This window comes from Macrotis lagotis, chromosome 3 (assembly GCF_037893015.1).
Source record: "Macrotis lagotis isolate mMagLag1 chromosome 3, bilby.v1.9.chrom.fasta, whole genome shotgun sequence".
NCBI lineage: Eukaryota > Metazoa > Chordata > Mammalia > Peramelemorphia > Peramelidae > Macrotis > Macrotis lagotis.
The window spans coordinates 279,031,067-279,049,619 of NC_133660.1; the positions used below are offsets into that span (position 1 = coordinate 279,031,067).

The window sequence follows — 18,553 nt, forward strand, 5'->3', positions numbered from 1 at the left end:
GTATTATGAAGGAAGGGAACTATGGCTGCAAAATCTTGAAGGAAGCCAAGAACTGGGCAGAGGATGAGAAGCCCACATGGAAAGACAACTCTGTGGGCTAGTAGCCTTTGGCAGAGAGACATAGTCAGATCCTAACTTGTTGAAGGGTTGGCCAGGGAAAGATGAGTGCCACCAAAAGGGACAGAACCATAGCACCTTAGACCACAGCTCCACAGAGCTGCAAAGGATCATGGCAGATCTGGTCTCATATCCTCATCATAGTTGAGGAACTCAACTGTAGTATTTGCATCAGTGGGCCACAGCTTTCCTCAGCCTTGTCCTCCATCTCTATGGAGTCAGGGAAGTACAAGCAGGGTGGAGGGCACTGAGAAGTCTGGGGACCTTAGTTTTATTAGTAATGATGAAGGGGAACATGGGCCAATCTCTTTTCCTCTTTAGGCCTCAGCATATTCATCTATGATAGGAAGGAATTAGACTATCTGATATCTGAGTTTTTGAGTTTTGAGTCCAATGGGATTTCCCTATGGTTGTGGAAAGATCTAGGATGAGTTTGCTTTTAAAACCCAACCATGCCAATCCTCTGCCAATATAAGGAGACAACTAGGTGGTATGATATATCTTGGAGTCCGAAAGATCTGAGTTTGAATCTTGCCTTAGACATTTATTGGCGATATGTCCCTGGACAAATTGCTTACCTAGAGTCATCTATAAAATGAGGGGCCTGGACTCAGGGGTCTCTAAAGTCCAACAGACTTAGATCTAGGATCTCAAGAAATACTGTCTGGAGGAGAAATCATTTTTCTTTTTTTAGGTTTTTGCAAGGCAAATGGGGTTAAGTGGCTTGCCCAAGGCCACATGGCTAGGTAATTATTAAGTGTCTGAGACCGGATTTGAACCCAGGTACTCCTGACTCCAGGGCCGGTGCTTTATCCACTGAGCCACCTAGCCATCCCTGAGAAATCATTTCTTTATCCGGTTTAACTCTCTAAAGGTCAGTGACCTCATCTCTACCAATGGTTGTTTAGAGGAGAAAACATTAGGGGAGAGAAGTGAAGGACCTGTAACTTGAATTCAGACCACTAGCCAGTCCCATACTGATGCCCTCCCTTCACAAGGGCAGTTATAGCACTTACATTGATGATAACAGCTAGCTTTCCAATGCCTCGGAGAATATTATACCAGATGCCTGGGGGAAGGGGAAAAAATTCAAATGAGGTTAGAGTGAAGACCTTTTTTTGTTGTTGTTTTCTTGTGGGACAAGGAGGCTAAATGACACACCCAAGGCCTCCAAGCTAGTAAGTATCAAATGTCTGAGGTCGAATTTGAACTCAGATTCTCCTGATTCCATGCTCTTTCCACTGGGCCACCCGGTTGCCACTTGAGGGTGTCTTTCTTTGAGTTCATAAAGATCCCCAAAGCTGGTCAGTCAGGAGCAACTGAGCGCAAGAGCCATCAGAATCTGGAGAGTCTTATTGGAAAAGAAGCATCATTCGAGTCTCTCCAGTGGGGTGGGTCTGGGGGGGCTGGAGCCAGGACTAGAACAAGAACAGGCTACTAAGGCAAGGTCCTTAAGGAACCTGCTTGAACTCAGAGCTGATACGTGGTAATTAACTTATCTGGTGTTTAGGAGGAGGCGGTGGCTTCTAAGGAGCTTTGGCAAGGGTCAGAGAGCTTGCAGGCAACTTGTTCCCCATTAAGTGCTTTGGAATATCTTCCCTGTTTACACTGATTATTTGCTTAGAAAAGCCTCCCAACATAAATACAGTCCGGCTCAGCTTCCGTTCAGGCCCAGTTCAAAGGGTCTCAAATTCCCTTGGAATGGTGGCCAAATCCACGTACCATGTCCCACTCTGCCTGGGGACCCACCAGCGCCAGGAACCGTGGCCAGCAGGGCCAGTTGAGAAAAGGGGAATCTTGGGAGGAATGAGCTCAGAATGGAATTCCCACTGGGCCCCCCAAGCCTGCCGGGGTCTTGGGTCATATGTCAAGGTAGGAGGCTTCTTGGAAGCATGGCTGGCGTTCCCTGAGTAAACCATTCCCACTCCTGCCATCAGCCAGTTTACATTAGGAGGGGGTGCCTGGGAAGGCAGGCTTCTGCCTGAACACAAGTATAAACACAGGAGGGAGAATTCAGACTCGGAGTATACACAGCACTTATTCATCCTCTCATTACCCTGAGAAGAAGGGCCACAGCAGACGCCGGGAAGCTGCCCAGCTGCTTCCGCTCACAATACGGGGTCAATGCTTCCCTCTCATCCTACTGGGCCAGGCCTGGGGCCATACACATAGCGAAGTGGTGGCCAAGAAGACAAACGCAATCTTAATCTGGAGAAGGAAAAGCTAACCTCTAGGGTGAGAGAGTGGGAGTCCTGTCATCCTGCCCTGGTAAGACCTCTCGGGGAGTTGGTTGTGGTCACCAAAGTACAGGAAGGACACCGATAAGCTGGGGGGCATCCAGAGGCCAAAGGTCGGGATGAGGAAGGACCACCAAGACCTGGAATGAGGAACTGAACTGGCCTTGTTTATATTGGAGAAGAGATGACTAGGAGGTGTTGAATGTGACTGTGACAGTTGAGGGACAGTGGCAAGAACTGGCTTCATCACCTCTTGTTTGAATGACTACAAAAGCCTAGTGGTTTGGTCTTCCTAGTTCCAGCCCAGTCCCATCTGGGTTGCCAAAGAGATGCTTCTAAGTATAGACGTGGCCAGGTCACTACCCTGCTCAAGAAGCCACAGTGGCTCCCCATTGCTTCTTCCATCAAGCATTTTCCCCCTAGTTGTTGGATACCTGTCATACCCTCGGGAGCCCAGTCCAACCAGGCACCTTGCTGCCTCTTAGAGATGGGGCTCCATTTGCAACTTTCATTTCTTTGAGCTGTCTTCTATCCACTTCAGTCATGCTCTCCTTCCTCACTTCCACCTCTCAGAATGTGTTCTCTTTTACAGAGGGCCTCCCTGGCTCCTCTGAAGCGGCAGGTCCTGCTCTCCTGCCAACGTGCCTCCCAATCCTCTCAAAATGCTTTGGGACAACTCTCATGGCTATATCGCCTTCCTTAGCAGAAAGGCAGTTTAAGCAGGACTGATAGGCAGACTTTTTCCAGTCTATCTTCAGTAGGCAGTCAGGTATCTGGCAAACAGTAGGTGCTCAATAAAGACTTGGTGATCTATTGATTATTCTGCTGGATTTGATGCCTCTGAGGTCCCACCTCTGGCAACATCTGGCATGGCCTGAATGGTCTTTGGATCCCAACCCCAGCAGAGTCTTGCAGAGAGGAAATGCCTCATAAATGTTGGGATTCAATAACCCTTCAGTCGGTGCTTAGTATTGCTCAGTCCTATTTGGGGTACAGTAGAATAGTTGACACTTGCCCTGTGCCTCAGGGGGGAGCAGGAGAACCTGAGCAGATAAGCTTCAGATGCGTGCATCAGAACGGAAGGTCTGGGTTTGGGCAGGAAGCCAGAGGAGGGAGAGGGCGGCGGAGTGGTGGGGACTGGGGGAAGGTCCAATGGCAATTTGAGGCTGGAGCTGAGCTTTGTAAGGGAGGGAAGACTTGGACAAGTGGTGAGGAGGGGGAAACGGCTGAAGTAGAGGCATGGAGGTCTGGCTTGGCCTGATAGGGATAGAGGGGAAAATCTCGGGCTTTCTGCTTGCAGACTTCCAGTGACAGGAGGCTCACTCTTTCCTAGGCAGCTCATTCCCCTCTGGGATGGCTGCCAGGACTAAGAAGCTCTGTTTTATCTTGAGTCCAAATCTGCTTCTTGGTTCTAGTTCTGTCCTGGGACCCAATGGACTCAACTGACTGAATCTGTAGACATTCACTATCATTGTCTCCCAAACATCTTCTCTTCAGGTTAACTTTTGCTTCCTCCACCAATCTTGTATGGCAGGAACTGAAGGTCCTTCCTTCTGAGAATCAATGACTAATCTCTGGATGCTTGCCAGCTTGGCCTTGCCCTTGCCCTTGCCCAAGTCAGAGGGAGGAAAGTGGAGTGGAGAGAGAGCCCTGAATGCCAAGATGAGCAATCTGGACTCCTAAAGCTTGATGGGAAGGAGAAAAATCCCTTGACCAAGACTCAGAGGTCCAGAGTCTGGTCCTTCTGCAAACCAACTGGGTCATCTGGGCTGTTTGCTTTTACCATTGTAAAAACTTGATCCTCCCATCAATCCTGTGATTATTATTCCCATTTTACAGATGAAGAAACTGAGGCTGATCAGAGTTACACAGCTAGTAAATAGCTGAGGCAGAGGGCTGGGGCTGGCCCAGCTGGTCTGAGGTCCCTTCTAGCTGGCTTTATGAACCATGGGGAGGACAAGTATTTTGGGGTTTCCTCTGGGAACACCTTGGGAGGAGCCTCTGATTGCTATCATCATAGGCAGCTCTGAGCCCCAGCCCTGGTCTCACAGTGGGGGAAGAGGCAGAGGGAGGCCCCAGGCAAGGCCTCTCCTTCTGTGAAAGCTTGGGATCTCCCAAGCCAAGAGATCTGGCTAGTTAAGCTTTCTTGGCGTCTCCCCTGCCACTTCTAGAGCAGATGGAGACAAGTGGGGACTTACCCCAATCTTGTAGATTCCCCTATGGCCCCAGATGGGGGCCCAGGCTCAGGCACCTCACCCAAAGCTGCTCTGGCAACAGTTACCCTCCACTGGAGCCAGTGGCATCCTTCTCTTGGGCAGGCCCCTGAATTCCCTTCCTTCCCCGGCGGGGCTGATGGCTAGGGGCCTGACTATGGATCACAGGCACAATACAAAGGACTCACTTCTCAGGAAGGGGACCGCATGGAGGCCACAAACAAGTCCTAGAAAGAAGAGGCCAATCAGGAGGTCTGCAGGCCAGACAGGAAGCAGGTAAAGGCCAGCTAATCCTCAGGTGACAGTCAAGTGAGCTGGCATTCTAAGGAAGTTAAGGCCAGGGCTTGTCCTAGTCAGAAGGGAGGGTAGAGGTCCCATGTCCACCGCTCTCTTTGCACAGGTAGAGAAACGCCAGCCAGCAAGGAAAGTCCCTTGACCAGTGTCATTCCTAATGCCAGATATGGCATTGGGAACCAGCTTCTGAGGCTCCTTAAGCAAGGATGGCCAGAATGGCTACCAGAGTGATGGGTGGAAAAGGTTTGTGAGCATGTGGGTGGCATAGGGGGGTGGTCTCTCCTCTCCACAAAAGAGGATAAAAAGACACAAGCAGAAATGAGTCCAAAGAACCATCAGCTTAAGAGATGGATGAGCAATCTGGATGGGGCCAGTAAGGGAAGGAGGGCACCTCTGTCTGCGTGGCCCCTGGAGATAGATTTGAAAACTACCAGTTTTCAGGATTGATGGGAGGATCAAGTTTTTACAATGGTAAAAGTAAACAGCCCAGATGACCTAGTTGGTTTGCAGAAAGACCAGACTTTGGACCTCTGAGTCTTGGTCAAGGGATTTTTCTCCTTCCCATCAAGCTTTAGGAGTCCAGATTGCTCATCTTGGCATTCAGGGCTCTCTCTCCACTCCACTTTTCTCCCTCTGACTTGGGCAAGGGCAAGGGCAAGGCCAAGCTGGCAAGCATCCAGAGACTAGTCACTGATTCTCAGAAGGAAGGACCTTCAGTTCCTGCCATACAAGATTGGTGGAGGAACCAAAAGTTAACCTGAAGAGAAGCTGTTTGGGAGACAATGATAGGCCCAGACTTGGCCTCACTCCCCAAATGGATGGAGTCGGGATTCCCTCTTTTCCCTAGTCACATTCCTTTGAGTCCAGAATACCCATTGACCAGACTCCTCCAGGAGAAAGTAAGTTCATACGTGGGCTGGGATGTTGCTATTCTTTCTGTGTTGATAGCCACTAGTTCAGATCCAGGGACACTTTTCAAAGGTGTCTAAAAGGCATGTGTTGAACTAAATGGAACCTCAGTTTTCCACTTTGTTTTGAAGATGATGATTCCCCAGGGTCCCTTCCAGCTTGAAACTATCAGGATATTAGAAGACAGACAGCCAGTTTTCCAGAGCTAAGATCCAGGGAGCAAGATGAGCCTGCATTTGGCATAACAACAATCCTTAGATCTCACCCTCTGGCAACCACATAACAATTGTATTACATTGCTGGGCACCAGGTCTTCTCTGAGCTTGGATAAGCTCCTACTGTATCCATGCTCCAGTCATGAAGCCCTGCCATGAATCCAACTTGCCAGTCCTGTCTGGTTGACAAAACAATCAAAGGACATGTCACCCACCATGGCAGGTGAGAGGGGTAAGGTGTTACAGTAGCGAGAGGGAGGAGTACCAGGCCTGGTTGTCACCTCCTGGCTGTGGGACCCAGAACCTGGGCACAGGGAGCAATCTAGGTGGGGTTTTGGTAGATTCCTCTGGTAGCAGCAAGTAAGACACACTGGAAAGGAGAGAGCCTGGAGGCAGGGAGAGCAGTAAGTAGGAGCTTGGAGGAGAACCTTCAGGGAGGAGACTCCTGAGCCAGAGCAGGGGCTGCAGGAGTGGATGGGAGGCCCATGGGGGCTAGATGAGGATTTGTATGGAGTGAGGGTTGGTGAAGTCCTGAAGGATCCTGGGGCCAGAAGGATTGGGGCTCACTGGGAGATGAGCAACAAGGATGTGGGATTTGGGGAAAAGAATGAATCCCTTCTGATTTGGCTACGTTGAGTTGGAGATGCTCAGGACCCATCCAGATGGAGCTGTCCAACAGGCAGCTGGTGATCTGGGGCTCAGCAGAGAGTCGGCGGAATCGCAGACATGAGATCCCCAAGGGGGAAGGGGTGGAGAGACAAATGGAGGATCCCACACAATCACCAGGATCTCAGAGGCCATGAAAACCAGCCACCACTTGCAAAGGAATCTCATCTAAAACACCTAGTAAGTGGCCATCTGGCCTTTGCTGGTGGCTTCCTGGGACAGGGCAGGGACTTTTGGCCAAGCTGCCTATTCCCCTATGGGCTAATTCTACTGGGCAGAAGGTTTTCTGGATTTTGGCCTCTTTTCCATGACTGCCTGCTCCATTTCTGCCCCCAAGGTCCAAGGCTCAAGCTAAGAGGACCTCTCAACCGCAGTCCCTTAAGTCCTAGAAGATGACTGTCAGCTTCCTCCCTGATAAAAATCCACTAGTCCTTCCCATTGCTTCTCCTGTGTAAGGAAGACCTGACACGGCTGGCATCTCCCCTCCCTTCTCAGTTTTGTCACTTGGTGGAAAATCAAGCTGAGTTGTAAAACACATTGACTACCTTCCTCCCAGTTTACAGGGACCCAAACTGTGCCTTTGTGGACACAGGAGACTTGCCCTCTTCCTATAATCATGTTCTCTCATGCTTGGCTGTGTTTCGATGTTAAGGGACTTGCTCAGGGTCACCTGGTATTTGCATGTGAGGGCCATGGCTTGACCTTCAGGTCTTGTTGAGTCTGGGGCTGGCTTTCTTTGCCATGCTAGTCTTCCAAGCTGCCCCTCTTTCAGTCCTCCAAATTGTGGTCCTCCCTGGAGCATCCTAGTCTTTAGACTGACAGAGGGGTCTCAGGATGTCTCAAGATGTCCCACAAACTGTCCCCAGTGATCCTCTGAGGAACAGCAGTTCAAAGAAAGGGGCTGGGTTGGGGGGGCAGTGATAACAAGTCCAAGGTACATGGCACAAGAGGCCCCCATCAGACCCTTGCTCTCTGAGCAACTGGACTCCTATGAGAGCTGTGAGAGCCTGTGATGGACACAAGCCCAGGAACTGACCGCCTCTCTCTTTTCTCTCTTCACTCACCTATGTCTTTCGCTCTGACGGCCACAGGTCTCCGGAGCTCAGTGACAAACTTCTTGGCATCCAGACGGATCTCTATGATGTTGTTCAGCAGAGCAAACAGAGGCGCCAGAGGGAAGGAGGCGACAAACAGGGTGACAAACCCAAACTGGATAACTGGAAGAAAGACAGGCAGGTGGATAGGTATGTTCATCAGACTTTGAATATGCACATGAATCTGAATATGTAAATGGATAGGACTAGGTATAGATATAATAATATAAATAAGCATATGTATATGAATGTTATGTGAATACATGTGCATGTGTGTGTATGGGGGTTATCCAAGGTATCCTGCCTCAGTGGGGTGACTTTGACCTTTGGGAGAAGGGCACCTCCTTGAGAAATGGTTCATGAAGTTTCACCCAAGGCTTCCTCTGAGTCCATGGGGGCGCATCCCAAGTTCTCAAAAATAAAGTGCCTACTGTGGCAGGTCTGATGACATGGGAAAGGCTTCCCAAGAGTCTTGGGACCACCAGGTTGTCTTCTCTCCAAGGTCCCTGGCTGGCCCTGGAGGAGGAAGTCTTCGAGTATAGCAGAGTTCAATACGATAAGCTACTGAGACTCATGGGGTTAGGAATGGGTGGAGAAGCTACCCAAGTTGATTGCTAAGTCACAGAAGGGTTGGGAACTGGGGATGGTGGGGAAGTACCCCCATCAACAGCCCTGTCTAGGTACTGAAGTTAAGACCTGGGCCATGGTTCACTGAGAAAGCTCAGATAAGATCCTTAACTTTTCTGGTCCCTAGTCTCATTTGTAAAAATTGGAAAAAGTTGTAAATGGATGACCTCAAGACTCCTTCCAGTTGTAGATGAGATGCCCCAAGTATCCAGAACAAAATGCACCACAGGGGCCTAGTTGTAGAGGCAGAGGGAGCCATGGCTTTTTCTTGACCCTAGTCCTGGTTGTCTGTTCCTAAATCTTCTCTAGCAGGTGTTGAAGGGGGCCTTTGGGATTGGGGCAGCTCCTATGGAACTGGATGTGGACACTCTGCCAGTGAAGACAGTGGAACTGACCATGAGTGAGCAGACATCCTTCTCCCATCACCTCCCTTGTAACTGGAACAACAGTATTAGAAACAGAGTCTGGCACTTGGACCCAGACCATGCCCACCTATCATTGAGTGGAGAGTACTTTGGGGAAGTCAAGAATAGACCTGACCTGGTGCATTTAAACTATCAGTTGTAAGAGAAGGAAATCCTCCTTCCAGAACATTCTCATGAAAGCTGAGGCAGAGAAACAGGAGCTATATGGGTCAATGGATGCCACAGACCCTAACACTAAGGGCTAGCAGAAAGAGGACAGTATTTCCCAGGGTTGGAGGAGATCGCAGAATCACAGGCATCTCCCAAAGATCCAGGATTCCATCCTATAAGCACTCTACCCATCTCCCCAGACCCTAACCCCTCACTGCCTTCATCAAGGGCATGATGGGCAACTGCAATCAGCCTTCTGGCAATGTGTCCCTACAAACTAAGCTTGGTGGGTGGTCTGGTCTTTGGACAAATGACCATCATAGGCCTAAAACTGGATGCCTATCTCGATTGGACTTGCCATGTTGGGCTCATCCAGGACAAGACTAGTTATTTCTAGAAAATGGAAGTTGACAGTGGGGGAAGTAGAGAAGGAGGGTAAAGGAAAGGAGAGTCCCCCACCCTGAGAATTTTTTTTTGTTTGTTTTTTAGGTTTTTGCAAGGCAAACAGGGTTAAGTGGCTTCCCCAAGGCCACACAGCTAGGTAATTATTAAGTGTCATGAGACCGGATTTGAACCCAGGTACTCCTGATTCCAAGGCCGGTGCTTTATCCACTATGCCACCTAGCCGCCCCCCTGAGAATTTTAAAAAAATTTCTCCTTGGTAAAATTGCAAAACAGATGAGCTCTGACCTTGGTAATCTCCCCTATTCTCTCCAGTGCCTTCTGGAGGTATCCCTGCTGCCATGCAGTCTGAATTCCTTTAAATCATACTCACTCATTTCCATGTATTCTGGAGTCAGACCAGCAAAGGGCTCTAGATTGTAATCCACCTCATAGCGCTGCTTCTTCTTGGTGGACTCATCATGGACAGTTGGTCGCTGTTGTTTTAAGTAGCGGAAAAATTTCTTCATTTTTCTGGAAAGCAAACAGTGTGGCATTAATTGACTTCTAGAACTAAGCATTCTTTGAGGGGAACAAACAAGGAGCGACCATTGTATTCATACTCTTTTTCTTATTTTTGCAAGGCAAATGGGGTTAAGTGACTTGCCCAAGGTCACACAGCTAAATAAGTATTGAGTTTCCAAGACTGAATTTGAACTCAGGTCCTTCTGACTCTAAGGTCGGTGCTCTATCCATTACAATACCTAGCTGCCCCTGAAGTTATGCTTCTCAGCAGAAAATTGTTAGGAACCTTCCATCTTGGAGTTATTAGGCAAATAAAATGACTCAGGTCCTAGAGGAAGTCCTACATTACAATGTTAAGATCCCCTACTCTTCTATTTCCAAACCTACATAAAATTCAGAGACAGAAGGACAGCAGATGAAGAAACAGAGGTCCAGAAAAAAATTACTTGTCTAAGGTCACACAGGAAGCCAACTTTTGATCTGGGGTTCTTTCCATTGTCCCTGGTGCCACCTGTCCATGTTCTTTTTGTATCCCAAGAGTACAGAAAAGGCTTGGCATATAATGTGTGATTATCTCATGAATGAAGGGATCTCAGGCTTAGAGAATGTTGAGTCCGAAAAGACTTTTGAGGTCATCTTGTCCAACCTCCTTCAGTTCACAGATGAGAAAAGAGATGTTCAAGTTGCTACAAATGGTTAATGGTGGATTGGAATGGTAACTTGGGACATGAAGCTTTGGATGCCAAGCTCAGTCTCCTTTACCCCTCAGTCTGAGGGAAGGGCCATCTGGTCTGCCTCCGACTGGCTCCCCAATGTTCATCCACCACCTAGGCTAAGCACAGAGCACGCTAGGGCAGCCTTGTACTGAGACTGTGGCTTGTTAGGAGATCAACCCACTATCAGAGCAGCAGATGACTTAGTTGCACCGCCTTGAAGACCACAGAGCCTGGATCACCTGTAAGAGACGGCTCACATACCTGAAGGAATTCCTTCCCAGATAAAGCAGGACATTTGTCAATGGTGGTCACCACTTGGGGCAGCTAGGGGGCACCATTGTGCTCTGAGTGCTGAGCCTGTTCTCGGGAAGATCAGAGTTCAAAACGGACCCTAGATATGAACTAGCTGTGATCTCAGACAAGTCACTTCACCTGCCTGCCTCAGTTTCCTCAACTGTAACATGGATAGGGTAGGCACATAGTGAATACTAGCAAATGCTAATATTATTTTTATAGAAATGTCAGTTCTGAGGATAACTCTGAGGAAACTTTGAGAAGGTTTGCAATGGAAAATAAAAATAAAATCTCTTCCATCTCTATGCATGCTAGAGTTGACAAAGTCTGTCTTCCTTGATTGTCATTAATCATGGTGAGGAAGGTGCTCTATGTGTCTCCTAGTTCTCTGTGCTCCCCAGAGAAGGTGAGAATGTTCTATGAGCTGTCCTGATGCTCAAGAAAGTGGATCCAAGGGCCAGTGGACTTCCATCCTCTCACTGTCAGGACCTTTTGAGTAGGACATGAAGGGGACCTTCAAGGTCATCTAATCCAGCTCCCTGCCCAAGGGACTGGCAGGCAGTCTCTAAAGGGGAGAAGCCCCAATCCCAAATGAGAGTCCACACTCTTGGAGGAGCATCAGGATCCCCGGTCTGGTCTCCCCCAATCTGCCCCTCCTCCACCATGGAGGGTCACTTACGGGATGCCAATCTCGAACAGGTTGTTCTGAATCAGCTGCTTGCCCAACATGATGATGCTAAGTTGGATGCAGAGTTCCATCAGGCAACCCCCTGGAGCACACTGGGATAGCAGGAGGAATGAAGATTGTGTTAAGTTCCATTGACCCCCCTCTCCCCTTCCTCCTTCTCTGTCTCCTACCGACCCCGACTCCAATTCTGACCAGAGCACTGGGATGGGCAGGGGAGTCAGAGTATCTACCCACCAACACCAGGGAAGAAAACCTTAATGAACCCTTGGGAGGGCACTGAGTTCAGTGCTTCTTATCCCACTTGGGGAGACTGAGGTCTAGAGAGGAAGCCACTTACTTGAGTATGTTGGCAGAGCTGAGCCCATAATCTGGATAGCCATGAGACATTGATGTCTAATGCTCTGCCTTTAGGCAACACTGCCCATCTGGGCCACATGTGCTGATGTTTATCTTGTTTTTAAATCAAAGGAAACCCTGTTTGGGGGACGGAATCTACAGAGATGGACCGGCATGGGTTCAACTAACACATCAAGGAAACAGGAAAAGGGCTAAAGAGTGAATTGTTGGCCATTGCTGCTCTCTGGTCTAAGGCATAACTGACACCCGCTGCACCTCCAAGTCAGCATCTTTCTTTGGGCCTAAGGCCAGGTCCCAGGTAATGAAAACAAGGGGGGGGGTCTCGGAGCCCTGAGGGAGAGTTCCAGTTACCTCTTCCATGCGGAAGGAGTGAAAGATGTAGACATAGTCGCCGGGGCGTCCGACAAACCTAGAAGAAGGTGGGAGGGGTGATGAGTAGGAACCTTAGCTCCTAGGGCATCGTGGGAGAGCCGCCCCTCTTCCCCCCTTTCCCAACTGCCCTATCTTTGCTTTTCTCTCCTCTATTCCACTTAAATGGGAGACGAAAGCACCTTGGGAGGTGGTGGTTTCTTGGGGGACTTGTATGAGGCAAGTAGAGGCACTGGGGAGTTTCTGTAGAAAAGGGGAGGGGTGTCTGGGCTTTCCTTAGCAGACTCTGAGGCATGGGGAATGTGTCCCGAGGGGTTGATGGTCTAAAGGATGAATTGTTGCTGTTTGAAGTGAGCCTGGACTGAGGGCTCCCTATCTCCGCACTCTCATCTGCTGCAGAAATACCACAGATGTTTTTGCTTTGCCAACATTCGTTTGACCCCTGCCTCCCCCGTAAACATCCCTTAAAAGTGTAAGAGTCAAGAAGAAAGACATTTATCTTCCCCAACAGGGTGGGGGTGGGGAGGAGAACAATGAGCTCTGCATCCGTACAGAGGCTGCATCAGCCCTGGAAGCCATCTTGGACCAAGCAACGGATGGCAGCCGCCCGGGGCCTTGTCCTGGGCTGTCCATCCATTTCCTGACCATGAGACAGACCTTCGACTCAATCGTGAGGTTGAATGGTCTAACAGGTGGAAGGGTCACCCTAGAATTGGTGATGGGGAAAGAGGCTCCCGGTCATGGTCACACACACACACACACACACACACACACACACCCCAATTCACAATAAAAGCAGGACTTCAGAACAAGAGACTGAAGTAGCTGGGGGGGGGATAGAGAGAATATTTTTAATCTGTCTTTGCTTTTCTCTTCTGCTATTTCATTTGAATGGGAGACCAAAGCACCTTGGGAGGTGGTAGTTTCTTGGGGGACTCTCAAATGAGGCAAGTGGTGACTGACACTTGGGAGTTTCTGTAGAAAAGAGGAGGGGTCCCTGGGCTCCCCCTAGCAGAGTTGGTCTGTCCTGACTTTGAGGCCAGTATCTCTCTGGATTTTGACTGGGGGAGGCTCCACACATTATGACCTTAGAAATGGAAGGGACCTCCCCTTCATCACCCTAGAAAGTGAAGTGACTTGCTTCATGTTGAGTTGGAATTTGAACTCAAGTCCTCTGGACTTTAAAATCATTCTACTACAAAACAAACCACCCAGGATCGCTGCCCAGAGTCAACTCCAGATTAGGATAGGTCTCAGGTCTGGCCATTAACAGGTGCTTGGTGTTTTCTAGACATCTGTTGAACCCTTGACTCTACGTGATATGAAAAGCTCAGCTGACGGTGTCCAACTTGGCCAGTTTCCTGGGCATCAATGACCCACGAGATATTTTATTATAAACAGTCTGAGGGGCTGCCCTCCCCCTTCACAGCAACCCTGAAAGGTTCCATCTTCCCAGGGCCCAAACACACTAGCTTCTGGGGCTCTCACCGGCCTTTGAAGAAAGCTACGTAAAAGATGGGGGTGTAGGCATTCACAAACTTCAGCAGGAAGGCCTTGAAGATCAACCGTTCCTCAAAGCTCTTGTCTGTCTTGGGAACCTCTAAAACCAAGAAGACAGGTTTTGTGTTCAAATGACCATCCAGAAGTTCCCACCTGGCCTCTGGCACGAGGCAGTTGAGGGAGCCAGAGTCTGCCCGCTACTCACCGATCTGGGTCAACCATCTGGCTATAGACCCATACAATTCATCCAAGATAATGATGACCACCAGGTTAATGATGACTGCTGTGGCCGTGACAGTGACTCGCACATTTGATCGGCCAGAGGGGGAGGAGCTGATGGCCAAAGCAGCTGCAGTGGAGATTCTATAGATGATGACTCCAAATACAATGGCAAAGGTCAGTCCGATCTGGGAAGGAGAGAGAGAGAAGCATGACTTCTTTCTAGTCTTTAGAGGAGAACAAAGTCAGCAGAGTGAGTCCTAACTGCAAGAAAAATTGTGGCAGCATCCCTGGAACTAAATCCTGCCTCAGACATTGAGACCCTGGGCAAGTCATTTAATCTGAGTCTCAATTTCCTCATTTATAAGTTGGATCTTTAGCTGAATCTGTCTCACAGAACTATCTTCTTTTCAAGTTATTTTCTCAATCATATCCAACTGTGATCTCATTTTGAGTTTTCTTGGTAGATATTTCCTTCTTCAGCTCATTTTACATAGGAGAAACCTGAGGCATACAGGTTTAAGTGACTTGCCCATGGTCACACTGTTAGGAAGTATCTGAGTCCAGATTTGAATTCACAGTGGTGAGCCTTCCTGACTCCAGGCCCGGAGCTCTGTTCTCTGAGCCACTTGGCTACTCTCATAAAGCTATGGTGAGGTTCCAAAGAAAGGGTACATTAAACATGATACATGCTTTATCATTATTATTAGTTTAGTTTAGTTTTTTTGCAAGGCAGTGGGGTTAAGTGACTCGCCCAAGGTCACACAGCTAGGTTAGGTCATTATTAAATGTCTGAGGTCACATTTGAACTCAGGTCCTCCTGACTCCAGGACCAGTGTTCTATCCACCACCCCTCATTATTATTATTTTTATTATTTTTACTAAGAAAGAAATATCCTAAAATAGGCTTAAAAGAATTAGAACAAATCCTGCCCTGTTGTTGCTTCTAGTGTCTGGAAACCGGGACAGTTAGAGAGTGAGAGTAACAGAAGCAGCAGAGAGATTCAGGAGACTAATAAGGCTGTACCCAGAACCCTTCCCAACCCTTCCCTTCCCTTCCCTTCCCTTCCCAGCAGAGCCCAAAGGGGAGGCCCTCCCTGATTAGATAAATGTTCCTGAGCCAGGGGCATTCTTCCACCTTCCTCACTCCCATCTAGATAGCAGCTGGCAGCTCTATCTGGTGGGTGGGAGGGGTGTTTCTCCAAGGAAAGCCAGAGCAGGTGACACCGCCCTTCTGATGAGGGTGATGAGAGGTGCTGAGAGCCTTGGGAGAAGGCAGGGCCAGCCCAGACCTGGCCTTACTACAGTGGCATCTCCACACCAATCAATCCCAACAATGCCTGGAATCCCACCTAACTGGAGTGACTTCTCCCTTTGGTTTTTCAGTTTTTAATTTGAAGAATGAGAGGAAGGCTGGGGGTGGAGTTGGGGGGGAATCTGGCTTTGAGTCCTATTTCCTTGTGAGTTGATCTAGGGCCAGAATGCCTTTTTGTGCCTCAGTGACCTCATCTGTGAAGTGGGGATAAGAATAGCTATTCTCTGTGAAACTCACATCAGATCACACACCTTAACCTTAAAGGGAGATGGAAATGTTAGATTTTCTTGCCCAGACAGGATCTTAATACTGAGGCTCATATTTAAGAGCTGGGAATTTGGCCTTATGACAAAGATAAGCAGCTGATTCTGAAGCTGATTTAATCATCCAAAAACCAAGACCTCAAGGGGCTGATAAACTCACTTCAAGGTTCCCATCCTGGCCAATGAGGTATGTATAAGCTGCCCCCATCCCCTACAAGTCCTTAGAGTCTTGGGCTTGAAAGTCCTAAACAGATGTGCTCCTTCAGTGGCTCACTATTACCATGTCCCCTCCCCAGTTCTTACTGCTTCCCCTCCTCTAATGACTTTGTATTAGCATTGCATGTTATTTCCCATCTGTTTATACCAGTGGTAAGCCCCTAGAAGGGCAGGGATCTCCATTTTTGCCTCAGTCTCTCTGGAGCCTGGCAGAAGGACTTGGCCTTCTGAAGCGCCCAGGACCTGGGGTCCTGCCCAGCCAGGAGAAGACCCCAGGCTTCCTGAACACTTACCATGAAGAGGATGCTGACGAAGTTGGTCAGGTAAGCTGGGAGTCGGTCCTTCCAAGTCAGTTTTTCCTTATCCATCTATAACATGAAATAATCACATTGTCACTTAAGCTGTTCCCCCCACCAGCCCTGGCAGGAAGTTGGCTTCTGTATGCAAGGAGGAAAAACAGGGGAGCAACCCCAGAGAAGGGATGCTCTGTCTCATTTCCTCCTAAACTTGGGGAACCTGTCTTATCTTGTTGTCTGTCCCACAGCCCAGAAGACTTATTTCCCTCCTCCATAGTAAGTTAAAATAAGCATTCCTTTTTCAGGTTACAATGCTGGTTGGCACCCTTGCCAAACATGTGGCCCATTCCTAAGCACCATTTTTGATCTGAATCTGTTAATTTATCCCCTTCACCATTAGAACCAAGAAGATGGTTATCAAGTTCAGGAGGCAATGTGGCTATTTAGAAAATTGCCATTGTCTTGGTCACTCTTCCTGGATAAGGCTGGAGGACTCTGGTTTTTTATCTAACTATCAAAGTGCCATTGATGAAGTTAAGACATCCCTGAAAACAATGAAAGGGGTATATACATCCCAGTGGGCAAGAGGGCATGCACATTCATTAAAGACAACATGTGCATTCAAACCAAGCAAACCACCCACAGGCAACTGGGTCATGCTTCAGGAACCGTTAACATCTCCCTCCTTTCAATAACAAATCCCAGCCTCAGGCATGCAGTGCCAACCTCTCCATGGGTGCTGGATGGGAAAAGGAGATGGGTGTGAAGATCAGGAACAATATTCTGAGCAGCCAGAGTTGGTTGGGGCAGGGGGGGAAGGTGGGAAACTATTGCTATCACTGACTTTATTTTTCAGAAAATGCCCCATCATTTCAATTCCATCTGAAAAGGAAATGCACCCATTTCACCCCCACCATAGTTGTCTTAACTCTTTTTCTCCAATTGTTTGCTGTCTCCTCCGGCAAACGTCCAGGCTTCTGAGAGCAAGGGGAGAAAAGGAACAAAGAGAAAAGGGACCAGGAGTTGGAGTGGCTGCCAGTGCCCGCTGAGTCATCCTCAACCCACCTGACTGGTATGCACGGCCTTAGCAGAGAGTTCATCTTAAGCTTTGCTCATTCCAAGACTAATTTCTGGTTCAGATCAATTTAAACAAAGAACAGATGGTAGATGCTCAACTTTGAAAAGAAATGCTACAGAAGAGGCATTTGGGAAGAAAGGTCAAGCACAGAACTTGTGGACAAGGCTGCCACACTTGAAAACACCCCATTTCCTAGTGCTGGAGGCTAGGATCTGGAACTTGGAGGGATCTCAGAGACCTGGTTCCAACTCTCTCTGAGCAGACAATCACAGATCTAGAGCTGGGGGGAGACCTTAGAGCAGCCCAATGGCTTGATTTTACAGTGAGGAAACTGAGGCAGAGAGCTGTCCAAGGGTAAATGTGGAATTTGAATAAAATGCTCTGCACTCATTGATTCTCTCTTGTCTTGGGGATTTACTCAGGATTCTGCTCCTCTTTGGAAGGTCCACCATCCCTTCCTGGCACTGCCTTAGAGTTTCTAACTTCCTTCAAAGTATTTCCTGATCCCTTCTGCCCCTGGACATAAGCATTTCCTGCCCCTCAAAATTACTCCCTTTACTTCCCTGGCAACTGATTCTATCTTCTCAGGAAAATGGCAGCTTCCTGAGGGCAAGGACTATTTAATTTTTACTCTTCCCTCAATGCTGTTGTCCTTCTCTAGCATGTCTCTACAACCTGACCTCTCCAGCCATTCCCCCTTCTCCCTGTAAAATGGGATTAGATGAATCCTGATGCCACCCCCCCCAAGATCTCAAATTGCACAAGCCCATATCTCTCAAGGACACACACAATCCATGGGAAAAGATGTAAATGCTCCTCATAAGCATGCCAGTGTTCACTACTGTCCTGAGATGGAAGACCCAACATGACTAGGTCCTCTGATGAAAGAATTCTTGGTTTTGCTTTGAGTAAGTTAACACCCCTCTCAGACCTCAGTTTCTTTATTTGTCAAATGGGGGGGTTGGTTTAGATGACCTAAGTCTAAGTCCCTTCAAGCTTAGGTCCTTGGAATCTATCACTATATTCTCCCCATATAGATTGTACTAAGTTGAATAGAGCAGTTAGGGGGCCACAGATAGGAAGACCTGAGTTTGAATCTTGTCTCAGACTCTTATTAGCTGTGTGGCCTGGGCCACCTCCTTTATGTTGTCTTAGCCTCTGTTGGCTCCTCTGGACAATGGAAGTAACAAGAGCATTACTTCAGCTGTTGTAAACCTCAAATAAATGTATGAAAAGCACTATGTATGAAATACTGGCTATTTATTCTTAGTTCATTAGTATTAGGTTGGATTCAGTTCACTGCAAAGATTTTCTTGAGGAAGCCACCATGCTCAAATCCAGAATCAAAGTCTTTGCCCTTGAGAAGACAGGATTCTCCTAGAGTGAGAG

The 18,553-nt window shown here is 48.3% G+C and overlaps 1 protein-coding gene across 3 annotated transcripts in view; it reads right to left on the minus strand.

Moving 5' to 3' along the window:
* Window positions 1-967: 967 nt before the first annotated feature.
* The window catches only part of LOC141518655 (anoctamin-1-like), a 161,167-nt gene continuing 143,581 nt past the window's right edge, over window positions 968-18,553 (minus strand). Inside the window, exons 17-24 of one of the 3 annotated variants that reach the window (XM_074230876.1) lie at window positions 16,084-16,158; window positions 13,983-14,184; window positions 13,766-13,877; window positions 12,260-12,317; window positions 11,543-11,643; window positions 9,723-9,862; window positions 7,716-7,868; window positions 968-1,186 (exon numbers count right to left, since the gene is read on the minus strand). In XM_074230876.1, the coding sequence (XP_074086977.1) occupies window positions 1,080-1,186; window positions 7,716-7,868; window positions 9,723-9,862; window positions 11,543-11,643; window positions 12,260-12,317; window positions 13,766-13,877; window positions 13,983-14,184; window positions 16,084-16,158 (948 nt within the window). In that variant the 3' untranslated portion in view covers window positions 968-1,079. The remainder of the gene's footprint in view (window positions 1,187-7,715; window positions 7,869-9,722; window positions 9,863-11,542; window positions 11,644-12,259; window positions 12,318-13,765; window positions 13,878-13,982; window positions 14,185-16,083; window positions 16,159-18,553) is intronic. The other 2 variants (XM_074230874.1, XM_074230875.1) reach the window with 2 other exon arrangements.